The sequence below is a fragment of the Alosa alosa genome, chromosome 17 (assembly GCF_017589495.1).
Source record: "Alosa alosa isolate M-15738 ecotype Scorff River chromosome 17, AALO_Geno_1.1, whole genome shotgun sequence".
NCBI classification, from domain to species: Eukaryota; Metazoa; Chordata; class Actinopteri; order Clupeiformes; family Clupeidae; genus Alosa; species Alosa alosa.
In genome coordinates this window covers 7641883-7664386 of record NC_063205.1, presented here as the reverse complement: position 1 = coordinate 7664386, position 22504 = coordinate 7641883, and the positions used below count along the sequence as shown (strand labels likewise).

The following is a 22504-nucleotide window of genomic DNA, read 5'->3' as shown; positions in this document are numbered from 1 at the left end:
TTGCACATACTGAACTGAAAAAAAAAGTCATATATCCTAACTGCATGAAAAAATTATAGGTGAATGATACATTTTCATTCCTCTTCACTAATTATTAGGGCTGTAACGATACACCAACCTCACGATTCGGTTTGTATTACGATTTTTGACCCACGGTTCGATACGAATGTCGATTTTTCTTTTTTTTTAATAGCCTCCCTTAGAACACCAGAGGATTACAATATAATATATCTATTATTTTATATATAAAAATATTTTTCTGAATGACTGATATTTACAGCACACTTTATGCAGATTAGCCTATAGCCTAGGCCTGCTATTTTTTTATTACAACTCTACCTCTTTAATTCAGCTGTCTGGTTGAAGCCTGGAAATATTGTAAACAAAGTAGCATAGTTGGCTAGCTTAGCCTATCATAGTCTACTGATTGGACTGTTCAGTTTTCCCATGAGTGTTTAAGTTTCAAGGTAATACTTGTTCTCCTTGGGACAGGCCCTTTTGGGAAACGTTGGTATTGAGATGATTAGTCAACTTCAATGCAAGAGTTTTAAACAAATATGTGCAGCATGCTAATGATGCTAAGCGGATTTAATAGTAATTTAGCTAGTCGTCTTCTATGCGTCCTTGCTTTCACGATTGTGAATGTTTTATTATGACCGCCGCAATGTTTTATTATGACCGCCGCTAGCGAAGCTAGCAAAACGGTCATATAGGGATTGTCAAAGTTTTTTTTTTTTTCCGTCATCTACTTCCTGAATTTTTGGTCAACGATACCCGGGACAACGAACCACCGGGGCACATGACATTTGGTGGGTATGTAGCACCACTAGACTTTTACGGAAAAATTTTGTTTCGTCCCCGGGGGCCACTCACCCCCCCGTGCTGGACCCCCCGAACTGCAAAAAAAGCAGTTTTTCCTAAATAACTACCTGAACCGTGGCACTGAGGATGAAGAATCTTTTATGGTATGTTGGTCTCAAGGGCCCACATCAATCTGGCCCATAATCACTCATTTGTGATTTGCTCCCCCCGGTAAAAATGAAAATGCAATATTATTCTGCTTTAATCGCACCTATCTTCAGTTAAGATGTTCAGAACTGCACCAAATTTTATGTGTATGATTGACCTGGCATTCTCTAGGGGTATGCCAAGTTTCGTAGAATTTCATCCATGGGGGTCTAAAAAAATTAGGTTATGTGTACATTTAGTGACTGTACAGTCATTGGCCTGTAGATGGCGGTGCACACGTATACACATGCACACACACACAGGCACCCACATACTATCGGTATTAGAACGGCCGATACATAATTACAAATTCAGTAGGATTAAAAGAAAGCCAAAATAAATATTCATCATCATCATCATGGCTGCATTTCCAGTATTGGCGATAAGTAGTCGCTTGTCCACTAGATAACGATCGCTGCAGTGAGACGTAATTTTGTTGGAAGTTAAAAAGTGGGTTGGAAAAACAATGGACACTTCCTACAAGGACTGTAGTTTACCGCAGAGAACGCCTAATAAGGATAGGATGACGCTCACATGAAATGTAATTCCCATTTCTTCTTGAAGCCGAAATAAATCTGAGGATGTTTATCGGACATGCTTGGTTTTACTGCAGGTAACGTTAATCTTATAATATCAATAAGGACCTAAGTAATTACCGTTAGCGTTGGTTGAGTGATGGAGGCCAATTTGATTGATTGCATTTGTAGAAAACTATAAATGCGGTTATACCAAGCAAATTGATAGCAGCACTGTAATTGTATCTTCGACTGTCATTTGTTGCACGTGCTACAAAAAATCATTCTGTGCAATGGAAGATTTACCTACGTTACACCGGTCTGATACAGTTTTGCCTATACATGGGTGAGACTGAGACGCCTGTTTATTTTGTTTTAAAGGAGAATTCCGGTGTGATATTGACATAAAGTGTGTTGAAACATGATACCGAGTGTGAACGTATGTCTCATAGCCCATCTCAGATTGTCCCCTGCACTCCAAAAATCTGGCTAGTTAGCCGATGCTACCAACAGCTTTTTTCAATGGTGGTGCTTCGCATCGGGCTAGCCATGCAAATAAATCACTGTTTTTACGAGTTTTTACTGTTTTTACGAGGCTCAATGTATCTCCACACTTCATTGGTAGACTTCCGAGGGCCCTGACATTTAAAACGAGACATTGAGAACTTTGAAAAAGCACTGGTAGTTTACTTACAAGACGATTAATGCAGACAGTATCTTCACGAAGTTTAGCGTTTTGCAGCCATCTTGAATTTAGTCACGCGATAAGTCGAAGCGACGAGTAAGAATGAACAGGTATGATAAGGGATCAGATTCCAAAAATAATTCTGTGGAAATGCATGGATTCCAGTTGCTGCTACTGGAAGAAACTGGAATCCATGCATTTCCACTGAATTCTTTTTGGAATCTGATCCCTTATCATACCTGTTTCATTGAAGATACTGTCTGTATAAATCGCCTTGTAAGTAAACTACCAGTGCTTTTTCAAAGTTCTCAATGTCTCGTTTTAAATGTCAGGGCCCTCGGAAGTCTACCAATGAAGTGTGGAGATACATTGAGCCTCGTAAATGGTGTAAAACAGTGATTTATTTGCATGGTTAGCCCGGGATGCCAAGCACCACCATTGAAAAGCTGTTGGTAGCATCGGCTAACTAGCCAGATTTTGGAGTGCAGGGGACAGTTTAAAATGAGCTATGAGACATGCGCTCACACTCGGTATCATGTTTCAACACACTTTAGGTCAATATCACACCGGAATTCTCCTTTAAGTGCGTGCAGGGTGTGAGAGAGGAATCGATGTGCTTTGATTCCAGCTTGGTAGTTGTAGTCTGTGAAATTAAAAAGCATGTGTGTGTGAAGTATCCAAACAATGACACCTTCATTTCATTATGGCTGCTTTAGCAACACACCTTAAGCTACTGTGTAGTGGGTCCCATTTAGAAGTGGCTACTTCATTCGCGCTTTCCTTGACTCATGGAGCTGCGTGAATTTTACTACAACTTTTCGCCACGATATGGCAGTTTAAGTCCGCTTGATACTGTAAGGCGTAAGCCATTGGTTTCCAAAGGAGATTTTAGGATTTAGATTTGTGTCGCCAGCATATCCTATTGACAATTTATGTTGTAAATAGGCCTACCTTATAATCCTACCTGTAGCTTAGGGAAGCTAACAGCTTTCTATTAGGATCTAGTTTGTTAGTTACAGTTTTGTCATAACTCCCTGATGCATTTTTGCATTTAGAATAGCCAGAGCGTGGATATCTCAATCGGAAAATTAAACAATATTGGGTGCCTATGGACTAGGCTGGGTGAACCCAGCCTGATTTGCCCGCTATTTATTTTTTGATTTCTTAAAAGATTGAGCTCGGTCTGGTGAAAGCCAGACTAGCCATGGACCTCAGTTACACAATGCAAGGGAACATGAATCAGCCTATATTTGCACGAACAATAACGGACAACAGCTCTTTAACTTTGGCCCGTTAAAATGTGTATGAACAGTCTAGCTTAATGATTTCATCAAGGCCCATTTGAACATGTCAGTTATTTGCACCACTGGTTAGATGTAAAACAGCATTTCGTTTCAGACTACTGTTACTTAATTTGTGCATTAACAATAACGTTTCAGACTACTGTTACTTAATTTGTGCATTGACAATAAAGTATAACATGAACTAAAGATGACTAAAATCTTATGTAGAAGAAGAAACATTCACAAAAAATCCATCCATCCAAAAATGACCTTTGTTTTTGATAGCTGTTGAAAACGGCATGGAACTGATAGAGATGTTTTGTTTATAAATAAATAACATTATGCTGATACCTTTTGCTTTTCCCAAATACAATGTAGCCTACAGGTGTAAGTGACCTTTCATCAATCCAGTTGCAATGGATGAACTGTGATGAACTGCCCTACTTGTGATTGTTTAGAGATTTTAAAGGTTTTATAACAATGCTACATCATCTTTGGCTATTCTACAATCTATTCACCTTTTCAGCACCAATAGGCTACTTTCTGTGCAGCCAAGCACACACACACTCAGGCATGCCAAACAAGCATACACAAAAGTTTCAAGAGTGGGGGATGGAGTAAAATATGGAGACAAATTGAAGTGTGATTTATTTTCGCGGAACGGATGTACAGGACTGAGCGGCGGTCATATTTTGTACCGCTATGCGGTACATCTAGTTTAAGTCGCGCGTGTTCATTGAGCAGGAGAGGGAGGGAGAGGGAGAGGGAGGGAGCGCGAGAGAGAGCGGGGCAAGGAGAGGGGGTTTACTTCTATACTGTTTGGTAAAGTTGCACTTATAGTCTACAATGAAAGCAAGGAGAGGTATGAAATTATTATTTATTTATTTGTTTGTTTTTGGACAACGTAGGCTACCCATAAATAAAGCGGGAGATGTGGGTTGCTTTTGCGGCCGCGTAAGATGCAAAGCACTGCGTGAAACACTAGAAAGGTGTGTCGCGATTCTGCCTTTTCACACCGTGACAGTATCGTTGATATGAATGTCGCGATTTCGGTTTCGAATCGTATATCGTTACAGCTCTACTAATTATAGAACATTACTCACCCCAAATTGCCATGAATACAGCAAACACCAATGTCCCATAATTGTCAAATATACAAAGATCCTAAAGAAGCAAAGAAGAGTCCATGGAACAAGACATGCATAGATATGTTTTGTATGCTGTATGTATGTAACATGTATGATGTTAAAGCAAAGGTCTTGCATTGTGAGAGCAGAATAGAGCCTTTTGCCACAGCAGTTGGAATACTGAAGGGCTGAAATCAATGTTTTGCTTGAGGTCTATAAATACACTTGTAGTGCACTTGTGTCCAGGAGAGAGAGTGTTACTCACTTTAGAGGTCTCACACGTGCTGTTGAGCCGCCAGTAGGAACAGTCCTTATCACATCGAGGGCACATGAAGATCTTTCCCCCAATCTCTGGGTCACACACCTCTTTGCTGTCAAAGTGAGGAGTCCAATAACCAATATATTTTCATACAGTGAAAACCAACAGACACTAAACACTATGCTGCTCTGAGCTGCAGGTAGTAAATGCTGCTACTAGTATGAAATGTAGAAGTTTTGATGATGTGCACTTAACGGGCAAACCAATGTAAATGACAAGATTCATGTTTGTGGTTGTAGGGAATTGTGTGTACAGTAATAACCATGTCTCACTCTCACAGTTTGTCCATGGCTGCCTGTATTTGCATGCTTTCATACAGTGCACACAAATGAGCTACACTTGACTAAGCATTCAAAGTAACACCGTTCACTGACTATAGCACTGAGGAAGTGACATAAAAACTGTTCATGCGGAAAACTAAATGTCAGTTTATTGATTAACTCATAGTCTGGTTAAGCACCGTATATTACCTCATAGACCGGTTAAGAACCATATATTACCTCCACGTGCTGCTTTCCCGGGTATTATAGCCAAAGATGAAACAGCAGAGGCCCACAATGGCAGCCAGTGTCAGCATAATTGTGTAGAATCCCAGCCAGGCAAAGTAAATAGCAATTTTCTCTCCATAATATTTCCTATACAGAGAAAATTATTTTTAATTGTGCCATTAATTGTGGCATGTATTGATCTCTCTCTCTCTCTCTCTCACACACACACACACACACACACACACACATACACTCTCTCTCTCTCTCTCTCACACACACACACACACACACACACACACACACACACACACACACACACACACACACACACACACACACACACACACACACACACACACACACACACACACACACACACACAAACATACACACACACACACACACACACACACACACACACACACACACACACACACAAACATACACACACACACACACACACACACACACACACCTGATGAGGTCCAGGGGCTGCATCTTGTAGAAGCTTTTTGGATGGGCCCACTCATTATACAGCAGATACCTCTCATTGGAACATCCATCCTCTTTGGATTTGGCATTGAATTTGCACTGTAAATGGACAAGGACACACACAAGCACAGCATGAAGGGGCTTGTCTCTCTCCACGCTGTGAATCAGTGAATCAGTCCTCCTGTGAGTTAGTGTTTTGGTAACATGTGGTTCCACGAAAGCTGGAACTTCCTGCCCCATCCTAAGACTCTATAGCCCACACAACACCAGGTGGGGCAGGAAACAGGGGATTGTCATTGTTACAGCTAAGTCTCTTGAGAGTCATTATGCTATTAGAGAGGAAAAAGGTAAGCTTGGATACTCTTGGATAAGCTTAGTCCTACAATGCAGCTTGTTTTCCTCTTGACCTCTTCGTTTTCCAACAAACGAATTCCATGTGAATGAAGCATCGACAAATGCTACAGTATAGCTTATGTATGACAGATAACTGATTAATATTATGAGTTAAAGGAATACTTTGTAGTTTAATTGTTGGGGAAAAAACATTTGGTGCTTAACCTTAACTTAACCTGAGTATAAAATGGCAATGCTTAATTAAAAAAAAATTGCCATCATTCACCCAGATCAGAAGACTAAGGCATGACCCAGTCTGTTTGTTATAAGGCGTGGGACCATTCCTCTGCTGGACTATTCCCATGGGGTCAGTGCAAAGTTGTAAAACCACAGGATTCCAGCAACGACACAACCGAACGACACAATGCAACAACCCAACGACACAACCCAATGATCCAACCTGTTGTTCTTACGTCATGGAGCGGGTAGGCAGCCTTGTAAACGCCTCCATCCAGCAGCTTAGTGATGCCAAACTTCTTCACGTGACCCCTGTCTTCATATGGGGCCCGACAGAGAATATAGTATGCCTGAAAATGAGAGGACAGACTGCATCGTTGACAAACATTCAGTTGTGCAATTCATGTCTAATTGTAATCCGAAGCAGAGTTCTATCAGGAATTACATTGTTATTCTTTGTTTTAGAGTTCCCTTACTAGAAACACAATCTCCCATCCACCAACACTGCAGTCCAACAGTGCAAGTGGCATTGCCGGTTTGGAGTACTAGAAAGAATGTCATGCAATGTTTTTGCAAAAGTGCATAGTGGCATTTCAGACATTACACATAACAAGCATGATGTCAGTGCACCAACCATTCTGCTTCTCATGGCAGGCGTGAAGAACTGATCCTTGTCTTTGATATAGAAATACTCCAACCTATTCTTTTCAAAGGGAGCGGTGAAGTACTCTGTCTCCTTGGCAATGACATCCTCACTTGGGTAGAAGTACTTTGTTAAGCAGTTGAATGGTGAGGGTTTAGAAGCCATGTCATTAGCCTGGATAGGCAGTTTGATGTGGAGGACTTCAGCATATGTACATAGCACATCCCAAGGCATGTGGACCTTCACAAAGAGGAGTTTATCGTCTACTACCTAAAAGAAACATGTTGGAGAAAAAGGCAAAAAAAAGGAATTACAAAAATGTCTGTCAAAACATCATTGGCTATTTACTAAACAATTGGGAACTGTGTTTATTTAATTTGTAGTAATATCATTGTGCTTGTAATCATTATGCTTGACTTTTCAACTACCGGTACTTAAAACTGTCATAGGCTTTTCTAACTATGAGGATGTTATAAAAACCATGATTGTTGTCTTTTGTTGCTTTAAAAAAATCAGATAACAGTCAGGCCAGTGGTGGTGCCTCACAAGCATAACCACAATCTGATTCACTCACAGATGGAGTTGCCTCTAACACCATCCCCCTCTTCATCAGACTGTCTTCAAAATACTCTCTCCTTCGCTGCAGAGAGTTACCAGGGGATAAAACCCAGAGAGAGAGAGTGAAAGAGAGAGAAAAGGAGAAAGAGAGAGAGAGATTTGAGCAATGATGAAGTGAAAATGAAACTCAGTACTGCATGACAGTGGCACGCACTAAAACTGGATAGCCACATCCTGTTCACAAAATGCCAACCTGGTCATTCACCAATATCTATAACCCTTTTAGAACAATAGAAAGGTAACTGTATGTAATTGATCACAGCTTGCACGAACAGCCACTAATGCATCCAGTCTTGTAATTAAAGGCTGTCAGCTGTCTGGTTGCGTCCCAGAACATCTGTTGTGAAAGATCTTTGCAGAGATCTAGCAAGGTCGGTGGGAACATTTCAACACGGAGAGGATTTATTTCTTTACTCTCCTACATGTCTGCTTATTTCATAACACATAGTATTTACACAACACATCTGAACTTAATTAGAAACCAAAAGATATTTTCCACAAAAACATAAACTGAACCCATAAACTCGCTTAAACATCTAACATCAAGGATGACAGGAAATATGAGTGACATCATTTTTTAACAATGTGTTTCCTCCTTAAGTTTACCAGTAACATTCTCAGTCCTCATTTATTATACAATGTGCACACAAACATCCTCTCTCAAAACAACCCACATGTATTGATTTTTTTGTACATACTTCTCAGCTATACATTAAACCATCACATTCATTGCTCTGTGGTCACACTCTGAACACTTACTTTGCGCCGCTGGAAGGTGTGCTTTTTATCAACATCCTTCTTGCTCTCATTCTCATACACCAAAACAAAGTCAATGCGCCTCTTGCCATCGTTAAAAAAAAGGGAGTCCGGGTGTTGGTTAAATTCCGCCTGGGGACAAAACTCAGTGATGTCAGGAAAATCAGCCTTGTCAAACTCATAGTCTTCATCCATCATCTTTCAGGACAAAGCAGAATGTCTGGTGTTCTAACATCGAGTCCTACAAAACTGAAATCCCTGGCTTATGTGGAAAACAGAGCGATGAGTTCACTCTGGGAAATACTGACCCACCCAAGTTCTTTCCATGTAGGCCTACACAAGCTTTGCAGACATTTTACATGGATCAACTTAAAGTCAAAACAATCCATGGATTAAACTGAGTAGCCTACTTCTTTCTTTACCTCATTTTTAAAAGCAAATTATAAGACCAAGACATTGGAGACTTGAAGACTGACCTGTTCCAATTTAGACACTGTTTCTCCTTGAGGTCTGTATGATGGCAGATAGTTCTCTGAATAAACTGCAAATGCAAAATAATTTTAAACAGTTTTAACCTCTTTTCTGTTTATTTTAAACATGACAGTGGTGACCTTAAACGCAGGCTTACAAAGTGCTATAGAATTAGGCTGAACAACCATGTTATCCTAGAACACTTTCAAACTTTGTGACATTATTGTACAACAATGTTATACATAGGCGTGAAAAACAAACACAGGCAGGCAGCCCAAAGAGGATGGCCTTATGGTCAAATTTAACTCGAATCAGATGCTGCTATTTTGTTTGGAAAACAACCCCATAGCAACGCCCTCGTAAGTGCTATAAAAGTAGCCACACACTTCAATGGCAGTGCATGCCTGCACGGGATACAGCAAAACAACAGAGATATCGGACTGGTTTAACCACAACGTAGTATTCTTCTAATGCACAGGGATGGATTACTGCACGGGCCTACCGGGCCCAGGCCCAGGGGCCCAAGGGGTCAGGGGGCTCTGAAGCCCAAGCCTTTGCATGGAATCATTGCCTCAATATCAACAAATCAGGATGTAGGCTATGAATCTGATTGAATGCCATATGAATCTGATATTGGCCATCCCCAAAATGCACCAGAATACAGAAAATCACATCAAACAAATTCAAACATTTCTGGGGGAGGACCCCCACAATAAGTGGGGGGCCCTAAATACATCTGGGCCCAGGGTCCGGAAAGTTCATAATCTGCCCGTGCTAATGCAAATGCATTAAGTCAAAGGCTGCACTGGTAAACACCATCCATAATTCAAACGCCTATGGTATAACCTAGTTAATAGGTCTAATCTCTTCGAATCAGTGCAGAATTGCTTTACAGATTTACAGTAAACAGCATAAAACTATAAACTAGGTCTCTGACTGCCGATGCCGAATATGAAAAGGTAGGCCTACGCCTACTTAAGGAACAACATTACTTTTGAAAGACGTAAAGCTGTCGGTCGGCTGAGAAAGAAGAACAAGAAAAACGACACTAATTCAGTCTAGCCGATTTAGCAATCTGGATAGGCCTGTAAAATATTCCAAAAGTGCGCATAGGAAAAGTTTGAGCCTATTGCAACATGAAATAAACCACGTTTCGCCTACTGCTGTCATGCATCAAAAAGTGACTAAATTGGACCATGTGATGCTCTCCTGTCATAGGTAGATTACTACCATTTTAATTAGTGCCTACCAGATCACAAGTTAATCGCGAATAGCCTATAGGCTATAGCCTAATGAAACAATTTTGAACACCACAATCATCAGATTTAAGCCAGTTATTGTTACTCACCAACTTCATCTAACAAGCCCATCTCCGTCCCTCCCTCAAGATCTCTCTCCAAGTCCATATCAGAAATATTGTCCTCTTCTTCACACATTTTCGCAAGTCAGAACGAGGTAAAAATCCCGATAGGCTATAGGCTGTAGCGCATGCGATCGCAAAATGTTAAAGTTCTACAAATACATCCATTCTACAAATTGTTTAGGCCTACTGTGCCACTATTTTGACTGAAATGGCATCATCGGCATGTCAGTTCAAGCCAAGACATGAGAAAGGAAACCCTGTAGGTGTGGCCGATTTTCCCCCACTTCAGTAACTTCGTAACGCACCAGCCTACATGTGGTGACCGCCCCCAAAAACAAGTCACTGTAGTCTGCTTCTCATCGCATTCTTACACTCTGTAATATGATTCCATACAGCAAAGAGAACTACATTTTCCATGGACGTTGCAATTTAGTATGCTTGGTTATGTTATCATTGGAGAGGCTTTAGCCTACAATTTTTATCCACAGTGGCGGAATCGGCAAGAAATCCTTTGAAGTCCAACTAGGCCTATCTGTCTGTCTATCTATCTTTAAAGGGCCTAATTTAATTGATTTCATTTTAACTTTGTAATACACGTTGCCTATCAATGTTATAATAGCACATTAAGTTAACACATTCAGTTGTGCATTTAGCCAACATGTTTGTTCCGTTATATGTCTATAGTTTTGGAAACGCTGCAAAACTTCATTCTTGCATTGCCAAACCATACGCCATAATGGCCCATGGTAATTATTGCTAATAATGGTAAAAATAACGATACACAATATGCATTATTATTATTAGTAGTATTATTATTATTATTATTAGTAGTAGTATAATAATAATAATAATAATAATAATAATAATAATAATAATAATAATAATGTTATTGTCACTAGCTATCCTAAGATGCCATTATATATTTTAAAATTGCTGCTGTATTTTAGGGCGCCTGTTAAGATCTGGCTAGGAACAACAAATGGAAACTATAGCACTTGTAGCTAACTCCGGCTTGTTTACAGCAAGTAACTTGTCTGTTGATTAATGAGCATTGTCCCTAATAAATAAACAACACATTTTTTTTTGCAAAAACAGACAGGTAAATTTTCATACATAATTTATAATTGTGAATTTCAAAAGATATAAACTGAAGTTAGGTTGTTTAGATTTATTGTGGTTAGTCGTGTCTGTTTATAAAATCTGTCAATGTTAAGTAAATAGCCTAATCCTTATTACTTCTTTATTGCAACAATTGTTGCTGCTGCAGCTGTTTGTGTAGGTTAGGTGTTGTCGCAGGTAATGGCAGGCTATTTCACAATTCAAAGCTCCTTGGCAAAGTAGCCCAATGTATTTGGCCATTTGTTTACGTACGGCGCTATTTTAGTGATGGACACATGTTCCAACAAAGACATCCTCCGTCAGAATCCACCCCAGTGTGGTAAGAAAAGTGAGTGAGTTAGCTAGCTAGCCATTAAGGTAGGAATCTGCGTTGAACGCAACACTCAAATGCACCCATCTTTTTGACCTTTTCTCAGAAAAAACACTTTTGTGCAGGTCAAACAACTGAAAACTGCAAAATAAAAACGGCACGAACTTGTTTCCAACGATCGATGGAAATGTCTAACATTGCTAGCTAGCCCATTGGCTGGTTAGCTGAAGCTAACCGAGGTACATGAAGCATCTTTCCCTGCATCAGAATTTAGTGCGAAGATCAGGTACAGTAGCGAGTTGCTTGCATCGTGTAATTAAATAGTTCTTTAACAAGATTTGTGTAATCCTTATAGCGATCATTATATTTTGATAACGTAATATTGAGAGGTAATTTTGCTAACGCTTGTGTATGTGCGAGCAAATTCTCATTAGTTTACCGTGCGGCGGACACGTTAACGTTAGTTTATGTACTTGACCCCGGCTACTAGCATTAGCAAGATTTTTATTAACTTTGATTTGTAGCTGGGATGGGTTGATGAAACAGTGCAACAATCATCTATATCAGAGTCTGTTTGGTGTAAAAGTAGGTTACTTATCTTTCTTATCTTACCATATTCTTAATTACGTGCAAAGTACTCTGTAAAGCTTACGTTACTTAAAGTGTTATATGAAATCAGCTTTCAAATGAGCTAGCTAGCTTATAAGTGACACCTTGCACAAAGTAGTTCCAATCAGCCTGAGAGACATCTAATGAGAGACTCTTTCTTCCTGTAGTTTTCTAGACTCACCTATTATTAAGATATTGACTTAAAGTCTGTAGAGGGATTATTTGTATCAGTTTTTCAAGGTCCTGAGCCATACTTTGCCTGTATTTCTTTTTCTTCTGAGCTGTCAATCACGAAGTCCATGACAGGGCCTCATAACAAGCAAATGACACTCCCACAGCACATCTTCTCCCTTCTTGCTTAGACTACAAGCTGCAGGGGTGCCAGGATGAAGATGTTCTCAGTCTCCCACAAGACAGTGTTTGTGGTGGACCACTGCCCTTACATGGCAGAGTCCAGCAGGCAGCAGGTGGAGTGTGACATCCTGACCAAGAGCCGAGGCCAGGGTGTGATCCCCCTGGCCCCTATCTCCAAATCCCTGTGGACCTGTGCTGTGGAGTGTTCCATGGAATACTGTCGGATTCTCTATGATGTTTATCCCGCTGGGAAGCTGGTGAGTTTTTCATTTTATGTTGTCTTTAGATTGCCATTGCCATTTAGATTAGATTGTTCATTGAAAGTGGGAAATGGTTCTCTGTTGTCTGTTTCATTTTTAACAAACTAACGTTTGACTGATGTGAAAAAATGTCAGTGTTTCCCAAAGCCCAAGAATATGTGCTCAAATGCCCTGTTTAGTCCACACACTGAAGATGGTTAGTTTACCATCATGGAGAAGAAACTAAAGCATATATTTTAGTTTAAGGATGTAAACTGAGAGAATGTAGAGGTAGTTTCCTTGAAAAATTACACAAACTGATCTACAATAATCAAAATAGTTGTCGATTAATTTAATAGTTTACCAAAAATCTATTAATTGTTGCACCCTTACTATCTCCCGTTGCTGACATAGTTGTTACTGTCATTCCATATTTTGCAGGTGAACTATATTGTGAGTGACTCTGAATTTCACAGTCTAAACACCTGGAGACAAGAGGAGCAGAGCACTCACGAGGTAAACACTGAACAGAAATCCGAGGGCAGATGACTTAGTTAGCCATTTTAGGAGTTCAGTGCTAGCTACCAGTGTTCTGTTAGTAATGCAATTTCCTCTGTTGTAGCTGATGTCTGCACTGGCAGCTGTAGGGCCACCTAACCCTCAGGAGGACCCAGAGTGTTGCAGCATCCTTCATGGCCTGGTAGCCGCAGTGGAGTCCTTGTGCAGCATCACAGAGTACCAGCATGAGTCACGGACGACTCTCATGGAAACAGCTGAAAGGGTGGCCAACAGAGGTCGCATTATATGCCTGACCAATGCCAAGAGGTCAGCGATGTGCCATCATTACGTGGCAACTTTATACTGTGAAAAAACCTTTCTCTCCCTAATCTTTGCAATGCTCTTACTTGTGTCTTTTTTATCTTAGTGATACACATGTGCGGATGCTGGAGGACTGTGTGCAGGAGACCATACAGGAGCAGAACAAGCTGGCAGCTGGATCTGACAGGTCAGTTCGGGAGGCTTGTGGTTGGTGCAGTTTATTTTACGATGATCACCGCAGAGCATTTTCTCCTACCTTTTACTGATTGATTGATTGATTGATTGATTTGTTTATTTAAGTGTCAAACACCATGATGCCCAGCCCTCATGGGCTTATTAGACACTGCAGTAATAATTTCACAATTTTCTCCTACCTTTTAAGTACTTTTTCGTAGCGATGTGACGACCACTAGTAATAAATGAAGATGCTATAGAGTGCTGTGTTATGTGTCTCCCTCAGACTGATGCCCATCCAACAGTGCGAGCTGGTGTTAGTCCATGTGTACCCTCAAGGAGATGACACCTTAGTCTCAGACCGGTCAAAAAAGGAGGTAGGCCTAGCAATTATACCAGGTCTATGAGCTGTCTCAAAAAAACCTGGCCATGGAGTGGCAGAGATTATCTCATATAAACTGCATATTACCATGGGCACAGTTTTTCAGGATGCCTTACCGGATGTTTTACTGGCTGTCCACCACGGAGAGTGTAAACACTTTTGGGAAAACATTTGCGTGCTTGCCAGGGTGTAGTGAGACAAGGTGTCATTTCTGGAGGCGCTTCACACTCGTCTCTGTACCTGCAGATCTCGTCGGTGTTGATCAGTGAGGTGCACAGTGTGCGGGCCGGGCGGCACCTGGCCTCCAAACTCAACATGCTTGTCCAGCACCACTTTGACCTCGCCTCCACCACCATCACCAACATCCCCATGAAGGTACCACTTTTTCCTCCTTCTCCTACCTCTGCATGACACTCAAGCTATTCTTGATCAGGCCCCAAATGCCTTTCTGCTCACCTCACCTCAGTTTCAATTGCATTTACAAACTCTCTGTAATGCATTAAAACTCTCACCTCATTAGGTTGGACATGAGTTCACGGCTTGTTACTGTCAGACGTTCTGTTGTGTGACCTCTCTTTTCTCATGCACTTTGAATTCAGTTTGATTTGACTCATTTTGTTGCCATTTGCTCATTTTGTGTGTGTGTGTGTGTGCGCGCGCGTGTGCGACGTGTGTCACATGTTGTGCTGACTCTGAAACGGCTGCTGTTTTCATGCACTATTTTCTGTTTTGCTAGCCCACATTAAATGTTTGTGAGCAGGTCAGTACTCTTAAACACAGAATGACAGGTCTCCCTCCAGGCTGTATGCTTTGACTGTTGTGTTCATCCATCAGGCACTAATTGCCATCATTGGTTGTGGCAAATCTTTAGCCTGCCTCAGCATTCTGCCACAGCTTCCTGTTGATTCTTTAAGAGGTCAATGGTAGACACGTGTCTCAGAGCCCATACAGTTGGACTATTAGTGGTCCTAGTGTCTGTGTTATAAAGAAACACTGCCTGGTAGGTCTATAATATCAGCTATTTGAATGCCTTACAGTTGCCAAACGCTAATGCTCTTTGTTGTCTAATGCAACACAAAGAAATCTGTAAAAAGATACCAGTAATATAAAAGATAGTCCATTAGTATATTTCTAACTTGTGACGTTACTACACACTGAAACCTTTGCTGTTATCAATTGTCTTGTTAAAATGAAAGGGTGCTCCAAAAAAATATACCCTGATCAGGGTATCATAGTTCAGATCTTTTCCTATGAACAAGCACTGTGGGGATTGAAATGAGCCTGAGACATAACTCTTTGAAACACCAGTCAAGCATTTGTCAGAATGTTTGAGTTTAGAAGTGTACATATACTTCCTAATCAGTGTGATGATGCTGAGCTGGATGAAACTTCACATGCCTCTTAGTCACCACCATGTCCCATTAAGACCCCCCCCCCAATGTTTCTTGTACCTCTTCAGTACCTTCCCTATTTGAGATGGTTGGTCACAACCTCACTTGTAGTGTCTTGCAGTGGTCTGATCGTTTGTGCAGTGTTGATTAGTGGTGAATACCCCTTTGTTCTCCCTCAGACATCTCTATCTATCTCATCATCTTTATTTCTGAGCCGAGTTATTGAATCACACATTAAACTGAACTTCAGGAATGTAAACTCTGCAAACAGGGTTTTACATATCCCCAAACAGTTGGTGTTAACATGAATAATGAAATGAACCGGGAACTTTAGCCGAGAGTTGGTTACCTTTTTTAAATGTATTGTCAGCTTAAAAGCTGCTGTAGATGTTGTTGATTATGCACAGCAAACTGGTAGCATTGGAAGCACTGGTTTATAATGCAAATATTACACTAAGTTCTCTGGCCCAATAGGTTTCAGGCCTTTACTTGTACCAAAATATCCTCATTTGGGAACTGCCTTACTAACCCAAAGTACATGCTGTTGCATCAGCAGTAGTGTGACAGTCTTAGGCCTTGTGATTCCACAGACCTCAGTAGTCTGTTAGTGGTCAACTCTCTGCCTGTCCAGTGTCCACCCCTCTCCTTCCGTATTGTGCATTTCCTTTATGTCTCAGAGTGTCCCAAGTTGGTCACAACTGGCCTCTCTCACCGATCTCTATATCATCCAGGCGTCCCCCAGCATATGCTGTCGAGGCCGCCACATTGCTGTATAGATCGGTGAAGAGTGCCCCTTTTGTGCCACTGGAGCTCAGACAAACATGAAAGCAGCAGTGCCTTGCCACACAGAGTGCAAGTGGGAATAGCACGGCAGATGTTGTTTGATTTGTTTTGGTCGCTGTGCAGGAGGAGCAGCATGCCAACACGTCCGCCAACTACGACGTGGAGCTTCTGCACCATCGGGACGCTCACATAGAGTTCATCAAAAGTGGTAAGCCACATTCGGCACACTTCTTTTTTTTTTTTTTTTTTACCTTTTTTAACGGCAGTTTACCAGTAAAGGTGCCCCAGAGAGAGGTAGTGGTACTGCCCTTGCAGTCTTACGCAGAGCTGTGTAGCGTAATGGCAAATCTCCGTTTGCTATTCAACAGGAGACCTCCACATGGCAGGAAGCACCAGCCGTGACAGCGGGCTCAAGGAGACTGTCACTCTAAAATGGTGCACGCCCCGTACCAACAGCGTAGGTGAGTACCAGCACTCTACAGTGTTCATCAAGTTCACTTTGGGTGAACTTTTCCCTGAGGATTAATCTTTGATTTCTGATAGGGATGGACAATAACGGTACGACATCGGTATCGGCAGATATGAACATTTCTGCAGATATTCCTGCCAGATGAATCAGCAAGACTATATCGACACAACCTATTTGGGTTTCAGAGGAAGCATCATACAAATCTGTTCAAATAGGATGAGATCTACATTTCTAGTTGAAAATGTCATCTATATGCATATTTTACGTACATGTATACTTAATGTTACAATGATTACTTTATTTTTCATGAGGGAATGTCCACTTTTGTTAAAGTTTACAATCAGGGTAGAATGAATGACAGTGAATAAATTAATTTTCCCTTTATATGTAACACCAAGGCCATCACAGTAATAGAAATTGGAGAGACCCTTAAAGGAAATAAAAAAGATTTGTATATATTGGCATCAGCAATTGGCCAAAATGAGTTACAAATGTTGGTATATTGAATATTAGCAGAAATCCAATATTGTGCATCCCCAAGTCCTGATGTAATCCTCCGCCATTGTTTGTTTTTTGCAGAATTGCATTACTGTACGGGCGCCTTTCGGATGTCACCTGTGGATGTGAACAGTCGTCCCTCATCCTGCTTAACTAACTTCCTCCTGAATGGTCAGTCTCCATTCTGAACACCACGAAATCTAAACCTCTCAGAGAGAAACGGGGCAGAACAGGACAAGCATATTTACTAACCACAGCCATGCTGTGTCTTGTCATCCTCCACTTTTTTCAGGTCGCTCTGTGCTTCTCGAGCAGCCCCGCAAGTCAGGGTCAAAGGTCATCAGCCACATGCTGAGCAGCCATGGTGGCGAGATCTTCCTACATGTGCTCAACAGCACGCGCTCCACGCTGGAGGACCCGCCATCCATCAGCGAGGGCTGTGGCGGCCGTGTCACGGATTACCGCATCACGGTGAGTCTCACCTCCACCAGCTCTCAATGATGAGACCACTGGGAGGAAATGTGCTCGTTCATACTGTACAAAGTCAGAGTGGGCTTTTGTCTTGAACAATGTCTTGAACAATACACAGACTCTGGGGTTGGGATTGTCTTTGAGGTAACTGAAGTGAGTTCCAGTCTGACATTTAACTTGCACTGATATCCACTCATGTGAAATTTAAAGAGGGCTCTGGGTGTCTTGTGTTGCCACTCCATTTGCTCTGCTTAAAAGCCATTTCCTTGTTTACTGCGTCAGTGTTTGGAGTTGTCACTGTAATGAATGTCTGCTGATTTACAGGACTTTGGGGAGTTCATGAGGGAAAACCGCCTGACTCCCTTCCCAGAATCCTCGAGCAGGGACAGTGCGGGGAAGACCCCGTCGGAGAGAGCCAAAGCCCAGTTGGAGCGGCACACGCGGTACTGGCCCATGATCATCTCCCAGACCACCATCTTCAACATGCAGGCCGTGAGTGACCATCATTTTGTCTTAGAGCGCTGGTAGCATTGTTGTGGCAACGGTCCTTGAAATATGAAAAAAAATGGTACAAAAATTGTTTCCTTCATTTTTATCAGCGTTGTCATCTACAATGATACTACACCATTTTACATTTAAGATGTAGATACTGTAATTGTTTCATGTGGACCAATATGTGGTAACCTATGTCACATAAGGTCCTTTTGTACTGTAGGGACTTTTTCAGTTCCTTTTTTTTTGCACATTCGGACAGCATGGAACTGGGGATTATTGAGTTCCTCTGACTACAGTCCCTCTCTTTGAGCACCTACCTTGGGGTAGGGTCTTTTCCCTGTGCATAGCAACCATGACTGATGTACATGTCAACTTGGCCAAGGCAGCAGAAGCGCCATTTTTAAAAAATCTCTGTAAGAATAATTCAGCTTCTGTTGAAAATGTGCGTAACATAAAAACTCCACAAGAAGGTTGCAGAGGCATTTATTACTTCATGTTCACAGGCTACTAACGTGTGTTAAGTCATCTCAGAGTTCCTACTGTGTGCAAATGCAAACAGACAAAAAAGCCCAAGGAACTGTGGAGTTCTAGGAGTAGCCTCTCCAGTTAGTATGTAATAGGACTGTATTCTTAGAACTGTTGTGTCTGAATGCGCCTATAAACTGAAGCTGTGTTAGGTTTGTGTAGCAAGTGCTGATTAGCTGTTCTGTATGCCATGCAGGTGGTCCCCTTGGCTAACCTCATTGTGAAAGAGTCATTGACAGAGGAGGATGTGCTCACTTGCCAAAAGACTGTCTACAATCTAGTGGACATGGAAAGAAAGAATGACCCATTGCCCATTTCTACAGTAGGCTCCCGTGGCAAAGGGCCGAAGAGGTAAGTGCCTGTGGTCATATTTATTTCCTGGACTCAAAAGGCACCATCATTGTATTTGCATAAAGACGCATTTCAATTAGATTTAATAATAGAATTTAATTCAAGTTTTAAATGTCAACAGATATTTTTGGAGGACCTGGCAGTTGTACAGACAGGCGCGCGCGCACACACACATACACACACACACACGCTCAGCTTTATTTCCAGAATTTGTCCTTTTGGCACATCCTCTTCTAATTAAGACTGTTAACACCTGCTGCTTTGTTTGGTTTGGCATTAGCATAGCGCTCGATTACCATTACAGTGGCGGACTGACAGACAAACACTGTTGCCTGCAGGGATGAGCAGTACCGCATCATGTGGAACGAGCTGGAGACGTTGGTTAAGACCCACGTGAACACCAGCGAGCGGCACCAGCGCGTCCTCGAGTGCATCAGCGCCTGCCGCAGCAAGCCCGCCGAGGAGGAGGACCGGAAGAAGCGAGGGAGGAAGAGAGAGGACAAGGAGGACAAAGCTGAGAAGAACGGCAAGGATGAGGAGAAGTCATGGCAGGACTCGGATAGGTGTGTTACATAGCAGGGTATTTCAATGTTGTCCAGACAGTGTTGTTGACTACTATTGCTAATGTTTCCCACGGTGTGGAAAATGTGTGGTGGGGTTGTGGGGAACGACTAATGAACTGTTATCATAACTTTTTCACAAAACTCTCACTTTATTGACAGGAGCTGGGTTATCAGCAGATCCTTCTTTTAATTAGTTCACTAATTAATGTTTTACTTAGCAGAGCTACAATTGGCCTTTACTGTATGCATACTTATTATGCGGCTCTTCACAATGCAAGTAGAACGCTCCATTGACTTGAATGGGATTTCCCAAAGTTCTACCGGTCATTATTTTCGCCCAAGGACCTCTAAATAATGACCGCTGTCAATGGCAACGGACTTTCATTCAAAAGTGAAGGCAGACGGTTGATCAGCTGAGTTCTAAAGAACGTTTGATTCAAGTTCAGCGTGTGTTGCGAACTATTTGTTTCTCAGCAAAAGCCACAACGAAATGGTAAATAATAAATGTAAAGAGACATCGTGGAGTTTATTTTTTCGTTTTGGCAAGTAGCCGTATAATAAGCGGGATAATGTATAGATAGGCGGTCAGTATTGGAAAAATAAGTCCCTTCAGGGCGAAGCAAGACCCGGTCCGGTTCGCCGTGTCGGGACTTATTTTCCCAATGATGACCGGCGTTCTATACATTATCCCTTACTTGTATGCAGCAGATGCTTTATGCAAAGCACCAGCACCAGTATGTTTTTCCAGTGTCTACGATCCTTGGGCAAAATGGAAGAGAAAAACAAGTCTTCCACAAGGGCATTATTTTCATGCCTGATTCAGTGTGGAGTGTAGCCGTTCACTTTTCCAAGTCAATTGAATTTGTAATAAGCTCATATGAATTCATGCAGGATTCGCATTTACCAGCCTATGTCATTCTTCAGAATAAATTGCCATGCTAGCCCTTGAACCGTGTATTATACTCACCTGTCCTTGTTTTATTGGGCTGTTTGTTTCCCTCACTCATGTTAACATATCAGTTATGATCGCACTCGATGCCCCAGAGGTTAAATAGCTGGATTTGGAGAGACTTTTCGTTTAACACAGGATGGCCTTTGTGTTCCCTGTTGTAATAACTGGTGTGTTTATTTTTTTCCAGACTGAAGTGGGCACAAGACAAAGAGGATCAGACAGAGTCAGAAATCATCAAGGACTCTCCTGACTCCCCAGAGCCACTCAACAAGAAGCCGCGCCTTACAGAGGAGGTGCAGGTGCCGGAGAAATCAAAAGGTAGAGCTAATGATATTTTTCCTGCTTGCCACTGATACAATAAAAAAAACCTTGTGGACATATATTTAATTTTCTCGTCTTGTTCTGTATCGATTAGGTCCTGTCTCGCTACTTTCTATGTGGACCAGTAGGATCACAACGGCTAACTCCAGGAAGCACCAAGAGTTTGCTGGGAGAATCACCTCAGTCAACAATAAGGCTGAGTTGTACCAGAATCTTAAGGATGAGAATGGGTTAGTGTCTTCCCTACACATTCCATTCACCTTGTCCGTGCTTATTAATAGAAAAGAAACATACCTTACTTGGTGCATACCTGTTGGCAACATTTTCTTGAGAATTTGTTTAACTATAATTTTTGACAAGGTTATCTGTCTGACAATCTCAACAAATTTTGTCTCCTCACTGCATATTATGATTTGCCTCCTCAGAATGGATACACATGAGAATGGCAAAGCCACTAGATGATGTGCAGGAGCTCATGAGTGGAAGTCTCACCACATCTTCAACACCACTTGAGGAAGGATGTCGCTGCTCTAAAGGATGTGATGTCACGACGAGCCCTCACATTAGCGTGATGTCTGACAGGCTGGTACCCCTACGTGCTTCACAGAGACTTTTCTATACAGGGGAAATGGCAGCGGTCTTAGGACAAGGCATTTGTTTTTGTCTTATTTGTGTTTTTTAACCCATGTGTTTGTAGAATCCTAAAGATTTTTGGGAAAGAATAAACATAATTGCGCATTTGTTCATTTTATCTTTACATCTCCCCCGAGAGGAATGAGCCTCTTTTGAACATGAAATGTTTGAAATGTTTCATTCTTAAAATTATAATTTGAACCTTTCATTCCAACACATGGAGGAATAACAATGGTAACTGTATCTCTGTATAAGTATATTGAACCAAATAATGTAACAAATCCAGTCTGTATCATGCTGTGAAAAGGCACAATCCACACAAAAATATGCCCACATTTATATTAAATTACTACATTTCAAATGTCTTTCAGTGCCCTCATCAAAATATGTACATCATCTGCAGCAAATGCCCCTGTGTAAACTAAACAAGTCACCTTGTAACAAACCTTTTTATATCTAATGAGATGTGTCAATTTCATAACAAGCAACAATGGAATGCGTTAACATTTAGTAAGTGGTGAAATGTATCAAACCATTGTTAGAAGTTTTATACATCAACTTACTGCAAAGGAAATTTGGAGGCTAGGAACCAAAGGGTCTTATTACTACCTCTGTTAGTTCTAACTCTGTAAATTGCCTGAGATAAATAAGTTTGGCTTCAGCTTGTTTGCAGTTTGTACTTTTTACATTAAAACTTTATACATTTTA

The 22504-nt window shown here is 41.4% G+C and overlaps 2 protein-coding genes across 7 annotated transcripts in view; one reads left to right on the top strand and one right to left on the bottom strand.

Moving 5' to 3' along the window:
* Positions 1–12614, bottom strand: part of ano6 (anoctamin 6) — an 18394-nt gene extending 5780 nt beyond the window's left edge. Inside the window, exons 1-10 of one of the 2 annotated variants that reach the window (XM_048267330.1) lie at positions 12558–12614; positions 8981–9045; positions 8508–8636; positions 7705–7770; positions 7122–7400; positions 6724–6837; positions 5901–6016; positions 5438–5572; positions 4884–4989; positions 4595–4655 (exon numbers count right to left, since the gene is read on the bottom strand). In XM_048267330.1, the coding sequence (XP_048123287.1) occupies positions 4595–4655; positions 4884–4989; positions 5438–5572; positions 5901–6016; positions 6724–6837; positions 7122–7400; positions 7705–7740 (847 nt within the window). In that variant the 5' untranslated portion in view covers positions 7741–7770; positions 8508–8636; positions 8981–9045; positions 12558–12614. Of the gene's footprint in view, positions 1–4594; positions 4656–4883; positions 4990–5437; positions 5573–5900; positions 6017–6723; positions 6838–7121; positions 7401–7704; positions 7771–8507; positions 8637–8980; positions 9046–10323; positions 10630–12557 lie in introns of those variants that run through there. The other variant, XM_048267329.1, reaches the window with a different exon arrangement.
* On the top strand, positions 11744–22504 carry ints13 (integrator complex subunit 13). 5 transcript variants are annotated; one of them, XM_048267334.1, is made up of 19 exons: positions 11751–11814; positions 11893–12053; positions 12739–12987; positions 13411–13485; positions 13592–13794; positions 13895–13975; positions 14249–14339; positions 14591–14719; positions 16642–16726; positions 16887–16979; positions 17062–17076; positions 17567–17656; positions 17778–17956; positions 18281–18448; positions 19173–19327; positions 19666–19890; positions 21030–21160; positions 21258–21393; positions 21589–22504. In XM_048267334.1, exons 3-19 carry the CDS (start codon positions 12763–12765, stop codon positions 21623–21625), a joined length of 2118 nt encoding a protein of 705 aa, XP_048123291.1. In that variant the 5' UTR covers positions 11751–11814; positions 11893–12053; positions 12739–12762; the 3' UTR covers positions 21626–22504. The 5 variants fall into 5 exon arrangements, with proteins under 5 accessions (XP_048123289.1, XP_048123288.1, XP_048123292.1 ...); XM_048267333.1 differs by having other exon boundaries at positions 11752–11785; XM_048267332.1 differs by having other exon boundaries at positions 11744–12006.

Bases quoted from the DNA above. Each gene is read 5' to 3' on its own strand.
- ints13 (XM_048267332.1), top strand. From the start codon at position 12,763: ATGAAGATGTTCTCAGTCTCCCACAAGACAGTGTTTGTGGTGGACCAC. The intron at 17,657-17,777 runs GTCAGTCTCCAT...CACTTTTTTCAG, and splicing joins AACTAACTTCCTCCTGAATG to GTCGCTCTGTGCTTCTCGAG. The intron at 21,394-21,588 runs GTTAGTGTCTTC...TTGCCTCCTCAG, and splicing joins AATCTTAAGGATGAGAATGG to AATGGATACACATGAGAATG.